Genomic DNA, 14877 nt, shown 5'->3' on the forward strand with positions numbered 1-14877 from the left:
ATGTAGCTGAAGCACTCTTCCATGAAAACCCCCTTAGGAAGAACGCACGTAACTCTTGATTGCATTTACCCACAGGCATTTAAATGTATGTGCACAAGCAGAGTAAACATTATTTGCTCTTTGCATTAGTGAGTCGGGGGCTGGAGTTGGTCGTGTGTGTTGGACAATAAAAGAGCAGGAGAAGCTACGACTCTGCATTTCAAACTTTGTGGTGGACTCAGACAATATTTTAAAAATCCATTGAAAGCATGGACATGAGCTTCTGGGCTGCTGTGATGCTGCTGTTATCAGGTAAATTTAGTTGATTTTCTCACAGAGAGAGAAATAAAATGTCTACTTTTAATTATTAGTATGGCGGACCTTGCAGGGTTATTAAAGTTTTGACCGTTTTTCTTTCCTCCTGGGGTTAAAAAGCAACGTGTTCAGGTGAGAATATTTTAAACCCAGGACCGCTGAGTGGAGCCGTAGGAGACAGAGTGAAGTTCACCACCAGCCTCAGCCCCCCACAGAGCCCATTTCTGTCTGTCAGCTGGAGCTTTAAAGGTGTGAACATCATCACTTCCACCAGCACCGACATCACAGAGCCAGGACACAGCAACAGGATCTCATTAGATCGAGCCACAGGCGCGCTGGAGCTCAGGAACCTGGTGCTGGAGGACAGTGGGGAGTACACACTCACCATCATACCAGACGGGGGGCTGCAGAGAATGGGGAGGATCACTCTCAATGTGTATGGTAGGTCTTTATACACCATGGGGGGAAATAAGGAATAAATCCATCTGAAAATGAATGTTTCCTAAAGGAATAATAGGGAATACGGGTGAAATAAAATAACCAAATGGATAAAACGTCTCAGAAAACACAAAACCACCAAATAAAAAAGTATGATGCTGCTTTTCTTTGAATATATTTAAAATGCTGCAACATATACGGTACTCTCTGGTTATGCTTAGTACCCATTTAAAAATTCACAAAAACTTTGCTGATCAATTCATGTGTTATACCAAATATATGTTTCTTTATTTTCATTCAAATGTTTACTTATTTTCATTTTATTTATATATTTATATGTAGTTGACATTTTACCTTTACACTTAATGTTTATTTTTATGTTTTTGCTTTGTTTAAAATCTGTTTTTTAAGAAGCAGGACACAACAGATACTAAACATTTTCTAGTCATCTAATCAAAATGTAATTCACCATAAATCCTTTATTAATATCTTCTTTCAATCATTTATGTCCTTAAAGCTTTAATTGTGCCTTCTCGCATAAACATTTTCACATATATACACATTAAAAAATGTATTTATTTGTGGTGGAAGAAACATTGTCAAACTGAAATAAAATGCTTATTCTGACACTTATAATGTAAAAAATTACTTTACAGAACAGTAAAAATCAACAATTCATACATAGTCACATCTGCTATTTTTTTGTCTAATTAATTTGATATTACAAAGGTTTATTGGGATATTTTGTTGAACTCTTGTAGTTATTATCTGAAATTGTCACCACCAGTGCTGATAACTGGAGCCAGCATTCGCAGCCCTGCAGCCGTCCTGATAGAAAATCAAACCTCCACCAGCCTCACCTGCGAGGCCTCCGGCTCCGTCATCACCAGAGAGTGGATAAAAGATGGCCGTCCTCTTGATTTCGGGCAGAGCGTCAGCTTATCGACGGACAACAGGACCGTGTTCATACAACCCGTTCTCAGCTCCAACCACGGCAACTACCAGTGCAGAGTCAGCAACCCAGTCAGCAGCCAGACTGCGGCTCTCCATCTCACTGTCAACTGTAAGTACTGTAAAACTCCAGATTTGTTTCAGCTGTTTACCACAGGTCAGCATTTTATAGCTTTGACCCGACATGTAATATCTTTCTGTGCAGACGGGCCGTATAACATATCAGTTATTGGGCCGTCAGCAGCTCTGCCTGGCCGCAGAGTGACACTGCAGTGCACAGCAGTTTCTGTTCCTCCAGCCAACTTCAGCTGGACATTTAATGGAAATGAAACGCAAGTCAACACCTCCATGTTTGTTATAGAGAAGTTAGAGGCTAAAGACATTGGGAATTACACCTGCACTGCCAGAAACATGGTGACCAGGAAGGAAAACTCTGCCGTTCTGGATCTGAGAGGTAAGATGGTCACTGTATGTCGTTTCTGCTTCTTTTTGACTGAAACCTCTCTATCATACACAGCATCCTCTTCTGCTCCCTGTTGGTCATTCTCAGCTTTGGTCATTAGTGTAATTAATCTGAAGAGGTTAATGTAAGACAGCAGGTGAGTCACTCTATTATACTTATAATTATACCATGCATTTATTAACGGTACATTCTTCCTGTTCAATCCTCAGATAAATGCAGCTAATGAAGAAAACCTCAAACAAAAAGTACAGAACAACTTTCAAGAAGTGTTGGACTTTGCTGAAAGCTCAGAAAAACCTGATTTGAAATGGAAAGTCTTTCACTTCTAAGATCTTGTTTTGAAATTTAAATAGATATATATGTTTGTTTGTTGTTGTTTTTTTTTACTTTTGTATATCTGTTGTTTGTTTTTTTATTTTATATTTAAAAAAACAGTAACACAGAAATTCTTTGGAAATATATACTTGCTGAAGAAATTAGCACTTTTAGTTTCTGCTAAAAACATATTGATGCACCAATTATTAATAACTAACAGTCTAACTCTGTCGAATGTTTTAAATCATTAAATTAAATCTACTCCACTCTCACTCTTTTGATTTTCTGAGTGTAAATATTCTAATGATCTTTACTGATTATTTTCTGAGTGAATAATACACACACCCAAAGATGCATGAACGGAAAAAAAATGCAAAGAAAGTTTAAATATTTCTTTATATATGCGAGTATTAACACAGGACCTGACATTTTTAGGTTTGTCACTAATCATCTCTTGTTTTATGTAAAAATCTGTCATAAGATGAACAGGACAATATTTACTGAGGTCTTTCTGTTAATAGAACAACTTTGGATATAGAGCTGCAACTTTGTTATTAGCTGTAATTTCTGATATTTTTTCACCTTCATCTTTACATGCTGGGATCAAGTTAAATGAAACCAGCATGGATCACTGACCTCATTGCCTACTTGGACACCTGGGAGCTCCTGAAGGTGGGACTCTGATGGGAGGAAATGTTTATATGTCACCTATTGGAGTAATTTCTCTAAAAAAGATCAATATGATGAGACTTGGGGTTTGAATGAAACCACTTTACTTCCCTATATTCTTCAGCCTGCTGGCGTCCTATTTTTAACTTCCTCACTCAAACTGCTGATTGAGAGGAGCTGAACTTCCTGACACTCGGTACATACTGAGATAAAATATGTTTAATGTTCTAAGCTCTGCTTCCTCTTTTCCTTCACCCTGTGTCTCATTTTAGAACTGTGTTTTTGTTGGCTACAAAGAAACATAATACAGGGCAACGTGTTCCTACCACTTCAACCTTTTTCCAATTTTATGTTAAAACTACAAACATCGGTATTTATTTAGATGGTGTGTGATCAAAATGAGACAAGATTTAAAGTTTGTATTTCTTAACAAAAATCTGAGAAGTGTATGTATTAAATAGCAAAACTTGTACTGAAGAAATATTCTTGATATTTAAAGGTTTATTTATCCAAAATGACCAGGATTCACTCATCTGTGAATTAAAAATAACACCGGATGTTTTTATGCAGTTGTGATTAGTAAAAGTTTTTACATATTGAACTTCATTATACTGTAATACATTAATACTATATGAGTCAATGTAAGAGGATATTTTTGTCAGTGCAAAAGACCTTTAAGGAGTAACAGTTGTGACTAAAGGTTTGAAAAACCACTAACATCTAACACTGCTAGCTTCACAACCCTCAGACCGCTCATAAGTGTTAACCTTTTCCGGACGAAGTGCGTGCAACAAACTGAGAACCAAGAAGAAAGCAAAGACTGAGTCACTGGCAGAGACTTAACTGTCCGGTATAAAAGTAAATTAAATATTTACAAGTTTCATCCTCCTATCATAATGTATTTCTTCATCATCCTTCATGTGAAAAGAGAACAAAAGCAAATGTGAGGCCATATTTGGTTCAAATATTAAACAGGTCTGTGTGCTATATAAATGTTACTTATTGGCAAACACCTTTCCTTTAGCAAATTCTGTATTCAAAACACCATAAACCCATAAGCAATATGCACATCATTTCAAGAGATTCATCAAGAAAGTTTATATGACGATCACCACAAGAGGTCAGAGTTGAATAGGACAGGAATCATGTTTGTCATCAACAATCTGACATCTGTAGAAATATGAGACGGTCAGTCAGATAAGTTTGAAACATTTTTTTTTACTTCTTATTGTAAATATCTTGTCAAACTTTTGGAAATCGTAAAATCATTCCTAAAAGTGTCGATGCTTGGGTCAAAAGAAATGAGTAATTTCGAGCAGCACCATATCACATTGATTTTATTTACAATCAGTGGGTTGGCAGAGCTGTTGTAGGACCTTTTTCTTTATGATCTCGTTTAGCTTTTGTTCCACTTGTCGGTTTTTACTGCTCCGCCTTCAAATGGTTTTACAGTTCTTGCATCACTCCTGGCTCCGCTCCACGGACAAACGGTAAGTTCCTCTGAAGTTGATTTAAAGGTGACAATTAAATTAAAAAAATGCTTTTACTAATCGTGTTTTTATGATCTATAGTCGCCGCAATGAGAACCTGCAACATACTTCTTCTTGTAAATCTAATTTCCATCACATCATTTCCAGGTGAGAATCTTATTTTAAAATTCTGGCGCCACACTAAAACATTTGAAGGTGGTTTAACTTGAAAATGAAAGTCCATGAATGTTGCCTTAAAATGCAATTTAGGACAAGAAAATTGTTTTGGTTTTAACTCGAAAATTAAAGTTTATGAAGTTGATTTAACAACTAGAGGCAAGTTGTCTAAGCATTGTTTTTGTAAGTTTTAACAATACTGCAATTTAAACCAAATAATTATTTCACAATATGCAAGAAAAAAAACTGTCCTCGCCTCTGTTATAGAGTCACATTTCTCTATTATTTCTACTCACTCTGTCAAGTTAAAATAATTATTTTTGCTTTAGAACAATTTAAATTCTTGTTTCAAATTGCATGAACAAAATTTTTTTTCTGATAATGAATTTTATCAAACATCACAATGAATTCTGTTCAAACATTTAGTGTGAACAAAATATTATCCTCAAGATTCGCAAACTCAGAAGTGCACAAAAATGAACATTTGCTTAATAACACAAGAGTAGAAGATAAAAGAAGATAATAGATATAGAAGATAATAGACCATCTGTTATCTGTTATAACATCTATAATAGACGTTTTACAATGCAGAACAAAGAGCCGTTGCTCTTCAGTTTGATTCTTGAACAGTTATGGTTCACACTAAAAATGGAAATTTCTTAAGTTCCTTGACAGAAATGAAACATCCTAAGTGTTTTTTAAGGGTTCATCTTTCAGAAAACAAAACATATTTCCTGAGAAAGAACAATTTATCAAGTAATAAAAATAACACCATAATTATAAATTTAATCACAATTAAATTCATAATTTAATGATTATGAATTTAATTCATATATTCATAATAATTAATTACGAATTTAATAAAATTATTAATAATTTAATTATGAGACAGAATAAACTCATTCATTCTGTCTGGCTCTTCAGCATGTTAACTTTGTTTTCCTTACAGATCTTCAGGCAGAAACACGCCAAGTGACTGGATATGTTGGCAAAGAGGTCATTTTGAAATGCCAGTTAGCCCGAGGGTCAGAAAACATTACTCAGGTTCAGTGGCAATTTCAGTCCACGGTTATTCTTGTTTTCAACACCCAGTATGGAATGAGTTTAAAAGATTCTCAACTAATGGAAAGATTGGATCTTACAGAACAATCACTGAAAATTAGAGATGTGAAAATCACAGATTCAGGGACTTATACCTGCACTGTAACCACGTATATCAGAGGATCACTTGAAGAAACCATCAAACTTGTTGTTGTTACTGGTAAGTGAGGAATCATTTTAATCATTAGTTAGATGCCAAACTATTGTAAATAAGCTTAAAGATGCTACTCAACTTCTTGACTTTGTGTATTTAATTTTTAACATATGATCTGAGCGCTCAACAGATCATTATTAACACTAAATAATTTTGTTTGACATTTTTTAGGTGAGCCTGCCCCAGAACAAAACCAGCAGACACAGATGTCTGCAGGGATACTTTGTGCGATCATCATCTCTGCTGTGCTGCTTTTAGGGATCCTGACGGCTGCAGCTTATCTCACCTTTGTCAGAAGGTAGGCTTGTTTTTGTTGGTACTCATATTAGAGACTTAAAGTGTAAGTCTTTAATTTAACAATGAATTAATTATGACAAACAGTGCTGTTCAGACATTCCTGGTAAATATGTTTAAAAAAACAAAATAAGATAAAAAGAAATCATCCGTTGATGTATCATATATTTACACTAAAATGCTTTAAAATGCCATCATATTACTTATGTTTAGTTATTGGAAGAAACTCCTTGATAATCAGTGATAATCGGGTGTTTTTTAAACTAGACTAACTAATGGTTTCCACACTCATCAGAATCAGAAGCCTTTATTGTTATTGCACCAAAATACAACAAAATTATTGGGAGCCAGCTCTATTAAAGTGAATGTAAATCATGCTGTTTTGAAAATTCAATCAGGAATTTTATTAGTTATCCATTAATGTAGCTTTCCCTGGAATATAAATATGACAAGCCACAAAGCCCAGTTTCTCTGAACCCCTGATAAAAAGACTGTAGAACCCATCCATCAAACAGGTTCTAAATGTTTATATTTACAATTGTTTTGTCAGTTAGTCTTGGCATTTTTTATATTAATGAGTCAATTCTCAAAATATTGACTCATTAATATGGGTCAATATTAATGAGTCAATATTTTGAATGAAAAGCGAAGACTTTTGTTTACTGCTGATTTTTAAAACAACAAACTGCATAAAAACTAAGTATTTTTCTATAGTTTCTAGTGCTTGAAATATCTTTTATGTAATTTTATTTTCAGATGATTGTAGAGACAAAAAACTAACTTACAAGTAACTTTTCAGCTTGGTGATAATTAAGGTCAATAATTCCTTAATATTGATAGATAGATACTTTACTTTATAAGTAAAGTATTATATTTACTTTATGTTTTAAATATAATAAATTTAAGGAAAAAATGTCAAAATAGAAGCTCTAAAGTTTCTCTTTCAAAGTTGTGGCAAACCTTTTTAGAAAGCATTTGTAATGAACACCACGAAATATAGAATTTACATAGAAGAAAAAAATCAGGTAGCTTTTGGAAGAAAACAGGAAACAGTTTGTCCATATTTAATGCTACTGAATCTTGGTCAAAGATCTCAGTTTGCTTCGGATTGTGAAATGTTATAGAAGTTTTGTCCTACTTATAAAAATGGGATTGCAAAAAGTATCGACAGGGCAACAATGTGTAATTTTTTCTAAAAAAAAATAACTAAGTGGGGAGATTGTCCTACTGCAATTAAAATTGTGTGTATTTTGAGGCTTTTGCTGATCTGTAGAAGTGATGCTAAAAAGTATCAAAGTGCAGTTATTAAGCCTGTCTTTAAAAAAATCTACCAGATAAACTTGAATAAAACCAATGTGATCTATTTGAATCGTACAAACTTGAAGTCAAACAACTTCAGAAATCTAATTATGGCTCTTTATGTCCCCTCTTGTAGACATAAAGCGGCTCGCAGACTTGAAGTCCACATAGGTGAGAAAAAAATCTCTCATGACTCTCTTTCTGAACAGCATTAAATGGCTTTGAGTTTTTTTTCCACTTCCTCTAATGAGGCTTTTATGGTTTTTAGACACATCAAGTCGTGTAGCGAGTGTGAACAGACCATCTTATATCTATAAGGACCCAGTGAGCACAGAGGTAAATACAAATTTTTTATCTGTATATATATATATATATATATATATATAACTGCTGTGACTACAGAGAAATGGTTGTGAATAAACAGTTTTTCTCACTCTTGTTGTAGGAAGTGCTGTTGCAGGAAGTGCTGTATGCTGATGTGAAGCCAAAACGAACCAGAAATCCAGGATCTTCACTGAATAAAATACCAAGAGCAACTACAAAAGCTGAGGAAGTCACGTATGCAGAGGTCAAGGTTCATCATCAGAGGCCCAACTTAGAAACAGTTTAGTGTTTGAATGTTGTACTGAATAGATTTGCTGCAACAGTACTGGTTTTATGACAAAAATAAAATCCTCTCCAGCTCTGTGGTCGTTCTGCACACGCTTTTGGCAAACTCAATACAACTTCCAGCTAAATGATAATATCAGCATAATATCAGCATGTCTATAACTTGTGATTGCTGCTTGCCAAAATGTTTTCCAGTTTTCAATTGTTTTCATTTATGATTTTTTTGAACTGGGCAGTCGACCTTGTGTTTATGTGAGCTTGTGAAATAGTATATAATTATCACATGTGTGTAGTTTTTGTATCATATCTAACAAAACTGTTCATATCCCTTATTATTTTCAACATTTTTCACACCAAATCAAATGTCACATTTTGTGCAACAAAAGTAAACATCACTTTGAAGTGGAATTAAAATAACAGTGATTTTTCACCAAACAAAAACTTGTCTTAAAAACTATATTCTGCCCCTTTTACTCTAGTGGCCTTGAATAAAATCCAATGAAAACAATCTTCCTCACAAGTTTCTCAATCAGTAAATTGACCAGGATAATTAAACCTTTATTTAATTATAAACTCAGCCATTGTGAGAATGTCTAAGAGATCCACAGCTCAGTCATTACAAGAAAACCATCAGTTGCGAATCTGACTTTGAGCAAGAGAAGAAAGCCATTGCTAACATCCATAATATGTCCCATTTGCAGTTTATTCTATTATTTTTTTTAGTTTGTTTATAAAGCGCTAATTTGTAACACAAGTCATCTTTGCATGGACACCATGGTTTCCCCACCATGTTAACCTTTTCAAATTCCAGGTTAAAAATAAAAACTTAAGTGCATCATATTTATATCCTGTGTCACTTAAAAACACAATGGAATAAAAAAATAATGTATGGTTCTAACTTTTAATTTACTGACAAAAGTCTGAAAAGTGTGTGTATTAAAATATTCTTAGTAACAATTGTACTGGTAAGGTGTTATTGATATTTAACTGTTTTTATTATCCATAATGACAAGCGTCTACTCATTTGTGAATTACAAATCACACCAGGAGCTTTCACACGCCTGTAATAAAAGTTTTTACACATCAAGTTACTTTATGTTTTAACAGGTAGTTGAACACAATATGACTGAGAGTTATTTTGTGTTTTTTATATAAATTACCTTTAAGAAGCAACAGTTGTGACAAAAGGTTTGAAAAACCACTAACATCTAACACTGCTAGCTTCACAACCCTTAGACCACTCATAAGTGTTAACCTTTTCCGGATGAAGCGCGTGCAACAAACTGAGAACCTGGTAACCAGGAAGAAGAAAACAATGACGACCAGATATTTCAGTGACCAGAAAATATGTTGTCTCCTGTAAATTAAGCTGCTTTCTACTTGTATTAATTTTTCCTGTCTTCTTTTCCGTTTGTAAAAGTATTCTCAACCCAGCCGCTGAGAAAATAAAGTAATCTCTTTTACAATCATTAAGTCTCATCTTCTTATGAAAACAAATTTATTCACCTTCCTTCATTTGAAAATGAAACTAAATCAAAGTGACGCCATATTCTGGTCAAAACTAAATGACACTGGCTTTCAAATTTCAGGTTAAAACTAAAAACTTCAGTGTGACATATTTAGATCCTGTGTCACTTAAAACACGATGGAATGAAAATATTATGTATGGTTCTAAGTTTTTATTTATCGGCAAACAGAAAAGTGTGTGTGTTAAAATATTCTTAGTAACAATTGTACTGCTATTCTTGATATTTAACTCTCTTTTTATTTTGTCATTAAAATACACCAGTAAATTATTTAACAAAAGCTTTTTCTTTAGCAAATGCTAGATTTCAAACCACCATTAAGGTTATGTGTATTTTTAACTCCTAAGCAATATGTACAGAGTTTACATAAAGTTCACCACAAGAGGTCAGTGTTGAGCAGGACAGAAATCATGTTTACCGACGATGATCTAACTACTTTAGAAACATCAAGCGGTCAGTCAGGAAAGTTCGGCAGCGATTTTTAAAAATTTGCTTTTTAATGTTAGTATCTTATGAAACATTGTAAAATCACTCCTGTAGCACTAATGTGCTCATGAGTATGGTCAAAAGTAGTTAATAATTTTGATCAGATTTTATTTATAACTTCGGTCAACTGGGACACTCTGGGGGAATGGATAGGCAGAGCTGTTATAGGAACTTTTGCTTTGTGGTCCCGTTTAGGTTTTGTTCCGCTTCCTAAAAGGTTTTACTCCTGTGCCTTCAAATGATTTTACATTTCTAAATTTGTTCCCGTCTCCGCTCCCCGGATCGACGGTAAGTTTTTACCGAGTTCATTAAAAGGCGACAATAAAGTTAAAATAACATAATTAACTTTAGTAACTATGTTTTATGATGTGCAGTTTGCTGCAATGAGAACCTGCAACAGACTCCTTGTTGTAACTCTAATTTTCATCACATCATTTCCAGGTGAGACTCTTGTTTTAAAATTCGTGAAGAGTTATGGTTCACACAAAAAAAAAAAAATAAATCTTAAGTTCCTTGACTGAAATGAAACATCCTAAGTGTTTTTTAAGGGTTCATTTTTCAGAAAGCAAAACATTGTTTTATTTTCTGAGAAAGAACATTTAATTTATCAAGTAATAAAAATAACACCATAATTATGAATTTAGAAATGTAAACTCATTCATTCTGTCTGGCTCTTCAGCATGTTAACTTTGTTTTCCTTACAGATCTTCAGGCAGAAACACGCCAAGTGACTGGATATGTTGGCAAAGAGGTCATTTTGAAATGCCAGTTAGCCCGAGGGTCAGAAAACATTACTCAGGTTCAGTGGCAATTTCAGTCCACGGTTATTCTCGTTTTCAACACCCAGTATGGAATGAGTATAAAAGATTCTCAACTAAAGGAAAGATTGAATCTTACAGAACAGTCACTGAAAATTAGAGATGTGAAAATCACAGATTCAGGGACTTATACCTGCACTGTAACCACATACCCCAGTGGATCACTTGAAGAAATCATCAAACTTGATGTTGTTACTGGTAAGTAAGGAATCATTTTAATCATTAGTTAGATGCCAAACTATTGTAAATAAGTTTAGAGAAACTACTCAACTTCTTGACTTTGTGTATTTAATTTTTAACATATGATCTGAGCGCTCAACAGATCATTATTAACACTAAATCATTTTGTTTGACATTTTTTAGGTGAGCCTGCCCCAGAACAAAACCAGCAGACACAGATGTCTGCAGGGATACTTTGTGCGATCATCATCTCTGCTGTGCTGCTTTTAGGGATCCTGACGGCTGCAGCTTATCTCACCTTTGTCAGAAGGTAGGCTTGTTTTTATTGGTACTCATATTGTGGTGGAATGACTCTGTTTAGTCACCTACATTTGGAAAAGATAAAAAGTATTAAACTTACAAAAGTGGGGAGATAAATAAACACAATTAAAACTGTGTTTATTTTTAGGCTTTTGCTGATCTATAGAAAGGATGCTAAGAAGTATCAGGGTGCAGTTATTAAGGCTGTCTTAAAACGAATCATCTACCAGATAAACTTGAATCGTACAAACTTGAAGTCAAACGATTTCAGAAATCTAATTGTTGGACTTTACGTTCGTTCTTGTAGACATAAGGCGGCTCGCAGACTTGAAGTCCACATAGGTGAGAGCAAACGATCTGTCATCACTCTTTCTGAACATCCAATGTATTTTGAGTTGTTTTCACTTCCTCTAATGAGGCTTTAATGGTTTTTAGACACATCAAGTCGTGTAGCGAGTGTGAACAGACCATCTTATATCTACAAGGACCCAGTGAGCACAGAGGTAAATAAATATTTTTATTCAGATATCTTTGCTAATCAGTTTTTTTATATAACTGCTGTGACTATAGAGAAATGGTTGTGAATAAACAGTTTTCTCACTCTTGTTGTAGGAAGTGCTGTATGCTGCTGTGAAGCCTAAGCAAACCAGAAATTCAGGATCTTCACTGAATAAAATACCAAGAGCAAAAGTTGAGGAAGTCACATATGCAGAGGTCAAGGTTTATCATCAGAGGCCCAACTTAGAAACTGTGTTTAGTGTTTGAATGTTGCACATAACAAATTTGCTGCAAAAGTTGTGGTTTTACAAAAAAAAAGCTTTTTTACTCCTCATTTTAATCGTCTGCAGCTCTGTGGTTGTTCTGCACACACTTTTTGCAAACGCACTAAAACTAAATAACATCAGCCCTTCAGCATATCTGTAACTTGTGATTGTTGCCAAAAATGCTGTCCATTTTTTTGTTGTTGTATTAATTTAAATTTACTTTTTTTTAACAAAAAAATTAAGAAGACAACGCAAGAAACTGTTTGTGAGCTTGTGATTCAGCTTTTTTTCATAATTGCAGGCTAAATTGTGACTTGCTGATATAGAGTTTACCGAGATGTTCGTGTCCCTTGAGATGTTCATGTTTTATCACATGACAAATCAAACTTCAAATATTGAATAGGGATTTAATAGGATAGAGAAACACATAGCAACACATTTAGAAGTGGAAGGAAAATCATGTCACTTTTACTGGTTTAAAAACTATATTTAGCCCCTTTCACACTGGTAGCTGTGAATGAAATCCAGTGAGAGACCAGGTTAAACACTGAAAGACAGGGACAAACAATCTATAGGAGGAGAAGTCTTTGGCAGCAGCAGGTCGGCTGATGCTGTCACAGCTAAACACAACCTAAACTTTACCACATTGTGGAAGAGGTTTAGGTTTAGGTTTAGTTTAGTTTAGTTTAGTTTAGGTTTGTTCTAGCAAGACCAAACCTGAACGTTTTGGACAACATGCTAAATGCTTCTCACAAGTAAAACTCTGACAAATATGGTGAAGATTTAAATGTAACCCCCTTTACTGTGATACCACTATATATATAATATTGGAACATGTTAGTGGCAGATTCTATAAAGTATTGATTTAAGATGGTGAGGTATTAGACTACACTAAAATGGTACAGTTCATGATTAACTTGTATTTTAGACCATTGTAGCTCTCACTGTTAAAAGTGATCAACACTTCACTGATCTGTGGCTTTTTCTCTGGGATTACCAGCTGAGACAGTGAGCTTCAGTCTTCAAACTGGTTGCTCATCAGTTTAACTAAGAAAATATAAACTGTAAGAAAGCTAACTGCTTGAATAACAAAACTGTCTGCATGATTGCATCAGCCGCCAGGTTCTACAGAGATGTTGACAGCAAATTTGCAATGCAAACAAGTGTTTTCCCCAGAGTGATATTGTAGCAGCTTACAGGAAGTTTCTGTTCCTCATTTACTGTCTGTTAGTGGAATAGGATAAGAAAACCTGCATAAAAGAAGAAAGTCATGCCATTAATGGAGAAGTGAACTTGCACATTAAAAGCTACAGTGACTGTTGGCCTTTTCTCATGTAAACTAAAAGTGTTACATGAGAAGGGAAGTGAGAATTACCAATCACAATTTGAATCTACATTGTTTTAAACCAATGTGTCTCTGTTATATTTCAGTGGCGCTCCTGCTATGTCTTAACATCAATGCCGCCTGCAGGTGTTGCAGCCTGAGAATGCCTTGTGTGAAAGAAATGTGAGAAAGCTCAGTTTTCAGGCCTGCAGTAGTTCTGAAGTTCTGTTCGGTGACAGTACGCTTTAACAGTCACCCCAGTCACCCTCTTTACAGTCAGGACTTCCTGACAATGTGAGACTGTGGTGTGAAACAGCGAGCACCAACGTATGCGTGTCTGATGTCCCTTACCCAGCCTTCGTTCTGAGGTGTTGGAACAAAAATCTGTTTAGTTTTTTTTTTTTTTGAAATGTTAGGTCATGTACTTCTGTTTATTCTCACCATTGTTTAGAAAGGGAAATTTGCTTTACCTGTAACTTTATTTCAGCTCTGTCTGAACGGGAACTATACTGTCAGTAAACTCTGTAAATATATGTTAAGATTAATTTGTATTTCAAAATAAATGTGCTCACTTTTATAGCTCTAACCTTTTGGTTTCTGTTACCCTTAAGAGTTATGTTGTGACAGGAAGTATGGGGAAGATAAGAAAGATGAGCTTTGAATGGAGTTCATTAGAAAAGTATTTCCATTCTCAGACTACTAAGACATAAAAAAGCTCATACTCAAAGTAAAAGTCACTGCTGTATTTCTAAATATAAAATATAAAAGAACATCTGAAAAACAACACAGAAAAGCTTTTAAAATTTAATGGATTATTGCATGATGTCTTTACCCTTAGCCACACTGTAAACATACATAATTATGAACATATATTCACACTCAAAAGCCTCTTGTATTTTAGTTATACTTGTTCAATTTCTCATCGATACAAACTGTGAATCAACCAATCACATGGCAGCAGCTTGATGTGGTTATGCAGAAAATATCCAGTTAGTAGCATTTGCTAGAATAAAAATATTTTCTCAATGTTTGACTGCACAACACAGATTGTATTGATCTGGCCTGGTCAGATTAATATTGATCTCTGCAACAACAGTCACATAAGCTCACTGAGAAGCATATGAGCATTTCAGTGCTACAGTCCACCTGATCATGTGCATCCCTTTCAGACGACTGGCGACTCCCGGCAGATCACTGCAAAGTTCAAATAATCTAAAACCTGTTTCTTGAACACAAAAATATTTTG

The 14877-nt window shown here is 34.6% G+C and overlaps 3 protein-coding genes across 3 annotated transcripts; all 3 read left to right on the top strand.

The window, feature by feature from the left end:
* The first annotated feature begins 248 nt into the window (after nt 1-248).
* On the top strand, nt 249-3482 carry LOC122831146 (carcinoembryonic antigen-related cell adhesion molecule 2-like). Its single transcript, XM_044117101.1, has 4 exons — nt 249-291; nt 448-735; nt 1520-1795; nt 1889-3482. Exons 1-4 carry the CDS (start codon nt 249-251, stop codon nt 2272-2274), a joined length of 993 nt encoding a protein of 330 aa, XP_043973036.1. The 3' UTR covers nt 2275-3482.
* A 1097-nt stretch (nt 3483-4579) lies between these two features.
* On the top strand, nt 4580-8809 carry LOC122831287 (T-cell immunoreceptor with Ig and ITIM domains-like). Its single transcript, XM_044117372.1, has 7 exons — nt 4580-4620; nt 4702-4767; nt 5726-6037; nt 6203-6329; nt 7761-7795; nt 7893-7960; nt 8070-8809. The coding sequence occupies exons 2-7, from the start codon at nt 4710-4712 to the stop codon at nt 8232-8234; spliced, it is 765 nt and encodes a 254-aa protein (XP_043973307.1). The 5' UTR covers nt 4580-4620; nt 4702-4709; the 3' UTR covers nt 8235-8809.
* Nucleotides 8810-10193: 1384 nt separating this feature from the next.
* Nucleotides 10194-14217, top strand: LOC122831289 (T-cell immunoreceptor with Ig and ITIM domains-like). Its single transcript, XM_044117373.1, has 7 exons — nt 10194-10533; nt 10620-10686; nt 10950-11261; nt 11427-11553; nt 11851-11885; nt 11979-12046; nt 12156-14217. The coding sequence occupies exons 2-7, from the start codon at nt 10629-10631 to the stop codon at nt 12306-12308; spliced, it is 753 nt and encodes a 250-aa protein (XP_043973308.1). The 5' UTR covers nt 10194-10533; nt 10620-10628; the 3' UTR covers nt 12309-14217.
* Nucleotides 14218-14877: the final 660 nt, after the last annotated feature.

This window comes from Gambusia affinis, linkage group LG05 (genome assembly GCF_019740435.1).
Source record: "Gambusia affinis linkage group LG05, SWU_Gaff_1.0, whole genome shotgun sequence".
NCBI classification, from domain to species: Eukaryota; Metazoa; Chordata; class Actinopteri; order Cyprinodontiformes; family Poeciliidae; genus Gambusia; species Gambusia affinis.